Source organism: Bos javanicus, chromosome 18 (assembly GCF_032452875.1).
Source record: "Bos javanicus breed banteng chromosome 18, ARS-OSU_banteng_1.0, whole genome shotgun sequence".
NCBI classification, from domain to species: domain Eukaryota; kingdom Metazoa; phylum Chordata; class Mammalia; order Artiodactyla; family Bovidae; genus Bos; species Bos javanicus.
Genome location: NC_083885.1, coordinates 58280325 through 58287496, shown reverse-complemented (window position 1 = coordinate 58287496; position 7172 = coordinate 58280325). Strand labels below are relative to the sequence as shown.

The 7172-nt window shown below is 38.5% G+C and overlaps 1 protein-coding gene across 1 annotated transcript; it reads right to left on the bottom strand.

Moving 5' to 3' along the window:
* Window positions 1-5570: 5570 nt before the first annotated feature.
* On the bottom strand, window positions 5571-6512 carry LOC133229458 (vomeronasal type-1 receptor 4-like). The gene has a single exon (XM_061385827.1). The coding sequence runs from the start codon at window positions 6510-6512 to the stop codon at window positions 5571-5573; it is 942 nt and encodes a 313-aa protein (XP_061241811.1).
* Window positions 6513-7172: the final 660 nt, after the last annotated feature.

The window sequence follows — 7172 nt, the reverse complement described above, 5'->3', positions numbered from 1 at the left end:
TAACACCCTTACAAGATAGGAGAATGTGGATTTCTAACCATCATCTGAGGATTGGTTCATAGGAGATATCTACAGTGGATGCTAGAATAATTTGGTCAAAGTATTTAATTAAGCTCTTCAGGCAACTTCAAGAATTATTTTATCAATTACACTGGAGAAAATTCACCTCAAAAAGGAGTAAATCTACTATACAATCATAAGCAAATAATGAAACTTCTCACCAATAACAGAAAATATCCCTAGTCTGTACCTCTGATGTGATGCAATAAGAAGGTTCCACAGTCATCTGGGTGTAGCAGTTCTGCTGAAATGTTAAACCTGAGTCTCAAGATGAGGCATAGGATCAGAGAAATCTACACTGAAGGATGTTGTGCAAAACAGTGAGCCTGTATTCTTCAAAAATGTATCACTGAAGGAAAAAAAAAAGAGCTGCAAGTGTTCTAAATTAAAGAAACTAAAGAATCAAGACAATGGAATGCAATTCTTGTATCATGACTAGATCCTAGATTTATGAAAGTAGATAGAAAAGACATTATTGTCTTACTGGGAGAAATCTGTATATGGACTAGCTATTCAATCATGGTGTCACATTAGCATTGGTTTGTTAGTAAGATGTTAGTTATTGATTGATAAGTAAAATGCCTCTATTGTGTTAGATTAGAGAATGCCCTTGAAAGAAAGAAGCAAATATTCAGCTATCAAGGGGCAAATTGTCCAAATGTCTACAATTTATTATTACATGAAACAGCAAACACAAAAACAGATGAAAAATAATTTGTAATAAAACAGTAATATTTGAAAAAATAGTACTGTTTGGTGAATCTAGATGAAAAGTAAGCTGTAGGTTCAAGTTTTTGCAGGTCTATAATTCCTGCTGTATTTTTGCATTTCATAAGTTTAAATTTTTCAAAATGAAAAGTGACCATTGAATGAAAATATGTGAGTACACTGATGGTGGGATATTATCACATCTTACAGCCAGGTGTAAGAGCAGTTTAGCAACTATGCACCCACAGTGAGTCTGTGCAGTCATGGTGGTGAAGCAGTCCCATCCCTCAGAACCAGTGAGACAGTCCGTGTGTGCACAAGGCAACATGGCCAGCGAGCCACATCCCATGACGCGACAGCTGGCATTTGACTCTTCAAATGTATAAACAGGAAGTGTTCTGATGTGGAGGTCTCATTAATCATCTCTACTGAGAAAAGAGAAAGCTCCTACACTATTAGTGGGAATGTAAATTGGTGTAGCCACTGCAAAAAAACAGTATGGATGAGCCTTAAAAACTAAAAAACAGACTTATTATATGATCTAGCAATTCCACAGCTGGGTATATATATTTAAAAACAGGCAACAAACACACTAATTCAAAAAGTAACATGCACCCCAATGTTCACAGCAGCATTTTTTAGAATAACCAAGATAATGACTCAGACTGAGTTACCAACAGATGAACGGAAAAACAAGTGATGGTATATGCACAACGGAATACTGCTCAGCCATTAAAGAGAATGAAATTTTGCCATTATAACCTCATGGATGGACTTACAAATTCCATGCTTAGGAATTATTATGCTTATAAATCACAGAAAAGCCAATGCTATATGATATTACTGTTATGTGGAATCTAAAAACTGGAACAAACTAGTGAATATAACAAAAAGAAAGAGATTCATAGATATGGAAAACAAACTAGTTACCAGTGGGTAGAGGCGAGGGGGTAAGGGCAACACAGGAATATGGGGTTAAGACATGCAAACTACTATGCATAAAATAAGTTAGATACAAGGATTTATTGTACAGCACAGGAAACTAGCCAGTATATTATATTAACTACAGTGAAGTGAAGTCGCTCAGTCGTGTCCGACTCTTTGCGACCCCATAGACTGTAGCCTACCAGGCTCCTCTGTCCGTGGGATTTTCCAGGCAGTAGCACTGGAGTGGATTGCCATTTCCTTCTCCAGGGGATCTTCCCAACCCAGGGCTCGAACCCAGGTCTTCCTCATTGTAGACAGACGCTTTACCATCTGAGCCACCATGGAAGTCCTTATATTAACTATAAGTGAAATACAAAATTAAAAAATTGTGAATCGCTATATTTTATGCAAGTCTTCCCTGGTGGCTCAGAGGTTAAAGACTCTGCCTGCAATGCGGGAGACCTGGGTTTGATCCCTGGGTCGGGAAGTTCCCCTGGAGAAGGAAATGGCAACCCACTCCAGTACTCTTGCCTGGAGAATCCCATGGACAGAGGAGCCTGGTGGGTTACAGTCCACGGGGTTGCAAAGAGTCAGGCACGACTGAGTGACCTTACTTACTTACTTACTTATGTTTTATGCAAACATACTGCAAATCAACTATACTTCAATTTTTTAAATTAAACTAAAAATATTAATATTGAAACAAAAATTTAACAAATAAGTGAACAAATAAATTCCTCTCTGGAGCTTTCTGGAAAACATAAAGATGAGATACAATGAATAGATTATTGTCTCAATGTCCTTATAAAGGTGGGGTTAATAGGATTAGATAAAATGACACTGATTCGATTTTAAATGTATCCTAATTTCTAGGTTAATTTCGAGATCAAATTGCCAACATCCACTGGATCATTGAAAAAACAAGACAGTCCCAGAAAAAGATCTATTTCTGCTTTATTGACTATGACAAAGCCTTTGATTGTGTGGATCACAATCAACTGTGGAAAATTCTGAAAGAGATGGGCATACCAACCACTTGACCTGCCTCTTGAGAAACCTGTATGCAGGTCAGGAAGCAACAGTTAGAACTGGACATGGAACAACAGACTGGTTCCAAATAGGAAAAGGAGTACGTCAAGGCTGTATATTGTCACCCTGCTTATTTCACTTATATGCAGAGTACATCATGAGAAACGCTGGGCTGGAAGAAGCACAAGCTGGAATCAAGATTGCCGGGAAAAATATCAATAACCTCAGATATGCCAATGACACCACCCTCATGGCAGAAAGTGAGAGGAACTAAAAAGCCTTTTGATGAAAGTGAAAGTGGAGAGTGAAAAAGTTGGCTTAAAGCTCAACATTCAGAAAACGAAGATCATGGCATCTGGTCCCATCACTTCATGGGAAACAGATGGGGAAACAGTGGAAACAGTGTCAGACTTTATTTTTTGGGGCTCCAAAATCACTGCAGATGGTGATTGCAGCTATGAAATTAAAAGACGCTTACTCCTTGGAAGGAAAGTTATGACCAACCTAGATAGCATATTCAAAAGCAGAGACATTACTTTGCCAACAAAGGTCCGGCTAGTCAAGGCTATGGTTTTTCCAGTGGTCATGTATAAATGTGAGAGTTGGACTGTGAAGAAAGCTGAGCGCTGAAGAATTGATGCTTTTGAACTGTGGTGTTGGAGAAGACTCTTGAGAGTCCCTTGGACTGCAAGGAGATCCAACCAGTCCATCCTAAAGGAGATCAGTCTTGGGTGTTCATTGGAAGGACTGATGCTGAAGCTGAAACTCCAATATTTGGCCACCTCATGCGAAGAGTTGACTCACTGGAAAAGACCCTGATGCTGGGAGGGATTGGGGGCAGGAGGAGAAGGGGACGACAGAGGATGAGATGGCTGGAGGGCATCACCGACTCGATGGACATGAGTTTGAGTGAACTCCAGGAGCTGGTGATGGACAGGGAGGCCTGGCGTACTGCGATTCATGGGGTCGCAAAGAGTCGGGCGCAACTGAGCAACTGAACTGAACTGAACTGAACTGACTGAATTTCTAGGTTAAAGCTAACACAAAATATGTACACAACTTTCAAAGAAAAAATTATTAGGTAAAATTATATTTAAAAACTAATGGAAAAGAAGTTAATATGGATAAAACAAGAAAATATAATCTGCTGATAGACAAATATATCTATTATATTCAATGTAAGTAGACTAAGTTCTTCCTCAAACTTTTGCTACTATATTCAATAAATCGTTTTTCAGGAGATATGGTCAAATAATAGGATTAAGGTAGCAAAATTTAAAATACACTGTATGGAATTTTAAAAAAATAGCATGGCAATATATGTTTCAGATAACACATACTTCAAGATTTATCACTATTGTAGTTAGTGCTATTTTAAATTTTTATTAAATACAAATTTCCAATATGTTATTGAGAAATACAAACATGACTGACTTTATACATATATGTGTATATATACTTATACACACAAATATACACAAAGATCACAAGCAGACATATATACACATTCTGTAGATGGGTGTGTCTGTATTTTCTTCTTCTTCCTATGTGATCTACTCTGTGATAAATCATTAAATGTCTCATGAGCTAAAATAGTATTTTTCTGTGGGGTGCAAGGTTCAATCTATATGCATTTATCCATTCATTCAAAACAATTATTTTGTTTTCCAAAGTGCTGAATTCTCATTACTTCCATTGGCTTCAGAATGTCAACAGAGAGACAACCACAGACAAATCTCTTCTGTACCTGAGGCAATATTCATTTTGCTCCATGAAAATTGAGGAGCCGCAAACTCAACATACCCAAAATGGAGCCATGTCTTTCCCTTTCAATTGGCTCTTCCCCCGATGCTCTGAATTCAATGGAAGTCTCCACCACAGACTACTTTCATGACTTCGGAGACATGAGTGTGCACTTGGAAACCTCTTTCTTGCCAATATGTCCAAGTCACCTTCACAAGAGACAAAATTCTGCCTTCTACACATCCCAGTCCCATGCAACTCACACCTTTTTCAACTGTCACAATCACTTGATGTTTAAAAACATGATAAAACGTAGTTTTATGCTCTAATTTGTACCACTTCAGCTCAGTCTGGCCATTTCTACCTAAAATATTCAAACATGCTCACTACCTCACAAAACACCATATTTGAAATAAATGTCGTCTAGGGTTCGCTAAGAGTCGGACACAACTTAGCAACTTCACTTTGACTTTTCACTTTCATGCACTGGAGAAGGAAATGGCAACCCACTCCATGTTCTCGCCTGGAGAATCCCAGGGACGGGGGAGCCTGATGGGCTGCTGTCTATGGGGTCGCACAGAGCCGGACACGACTGAAGCGTCTTAGCAGCAGCAGCAGCAGCAAGGGTAAAAAAGGGACAAAACTCAACAGCGGCTGCCAAAAGATTTATTTAAGGACTGAAAATCCCCTTCAGCACTATTGTCATCGGTATCAGTAATCACCTTTCTTTCACACAGTATTCAATTCTCCACACCTTTTCTTAATATTCCATGCTTACTTCATTTCTAGGAAATTTATAGTGATATATTTAAGTAACACAGTTGTTCACTTCTTCATAACATCCAGATTGTTTGAGGACCTAGTGTTTATTAATGCATAAATTCTAAACTCCTCTACTGTAAGCATTAGTAGAACATCCATTAAATAAATATTTGCATGATAATTACATATTACTTCACTACAACTGTTACCATAACATTGCTTAATCTGAAACAGATCCTCATTGTATTTTGTTTACAATCCTCTGGTAAGCAACTCATCATTTTACCTAGGACTCAGATGGAAGTAAGCGAATAAGGAAACAAAATCCAAATACATACCATTTACATCTTTTTCCTAGGGGTAGGGGAGTTTGTATTTCTTTTCTCAGCAAAACAGAGCCTGGATATTCTGGAGTCACGACTCATGAGCAGAAAGGGGCTGATAGTTGGGAAGCATGCAGTGACTATGGCAGAGCTGTTCACAAAGAACAAACTAGGATTATTCAAAAGACTCAAAACAATGTTACAGATGGTGGAAAGAGTGTTAAAATTAACAAAGGTGCTCACCACAAGAAGGATGGTTTTGGTGGCTCTGGACTCAGGGGAGGATATGGAGGAGACCTTGATGCTGTGAATGTTTTGGACCCTCTGCTTGTGCCTGTACAGGATGAGAACTGTGGAACCACTGGCCCAGATCATGACCACAAAACATAACACATCAGGGAAGGACATCAACACCGCATATAATGAGTCTCTGGTTTGGTCATGACGAACAGCAGAACAGTGTCCAAAACGCTTTCTGTTTGTGATGCTTTTGTTGCTCAAATCTCCACTCAGATACATAAGATAAATGACATTTACCACCATGTTCACAATCCAGCACAGGATAACTGAAGGAACAACACACTTGAGAACTTTCACTTTAAGCCCTCCCCATCTGGAGTTCCTGGGACTGATTGTGATGACCTGGAAGACACTCAAGAGGCAGGTGGTGCCAATGGACACTCCCCTGCCCACTACACGGACATAAGGGAAAAATCTGCAAGCAAAATCTCTGTTGAGATTATGCCACTGAAAATTGGCCATTACATTGTGGAATCCACAAGACAAAAGAACTAAAATGTTGGCTACAATCAGGTTCTTGACAATGAAATCTATGGTCTTCAGCCTAATCCCAGTGCAATAAAGAAAGAGATAATGGTAAAGAAGAAAGAAATTTCCCAGCATTCCAAATACAGTCTGTAACAATAAGATGAAACCTGCTGTCAAATCACCAGCAGCCATCCTCTCAGGTCTCAAGAACTGATGGTTGTCTTCTGAGCTAGAGAATCCTGAATGGGAACATGTGTATCACAGGGACAATGTTAACTGAAATCTGGCATTCTCCACTTACCATTTCCTACTTTGAAATAATTAAAGTTTTCCTCTCAAGTCGGGTTTCCAAATGTTGAATGTAAAACAATTAAAGAACATTTGCAATGTATGAGTCATTGTGATGAAAGACACACATGTGGCAATATCTTTATTGCTCACAAATTCATGAGGCAGATAGTATTACCTTCCTTATAAAGATGAGGGAAACATCAATCAGAGAAATTAAGTGTTTGGTCTAAATTCACTCACTGGTTGGGGGCAGATGACTAGTAGAGATTTCACCCTGGAACAACAATGGTGCATTGAACTTAGAATGTACTCATATACTAGTTACCTGTATCCTTCAAATAAGCCACATCTAAATGGAGTTTTGCTTTTGTATCTTGTCAGTTCAGTTCAGATTAGTGGTATTTTACTTTAAAATTTAGGAAGGGACAAATTTCCACTTATTTTTGATGAGTTACTCTATACACAATTGCAAATTTCAACAAAAGCTTTTGAAATCTTAATTAAATGTAAATGCACTGACTACTGTATAAAACTGCAGGTATCTGCCTCATGACAGGTGGA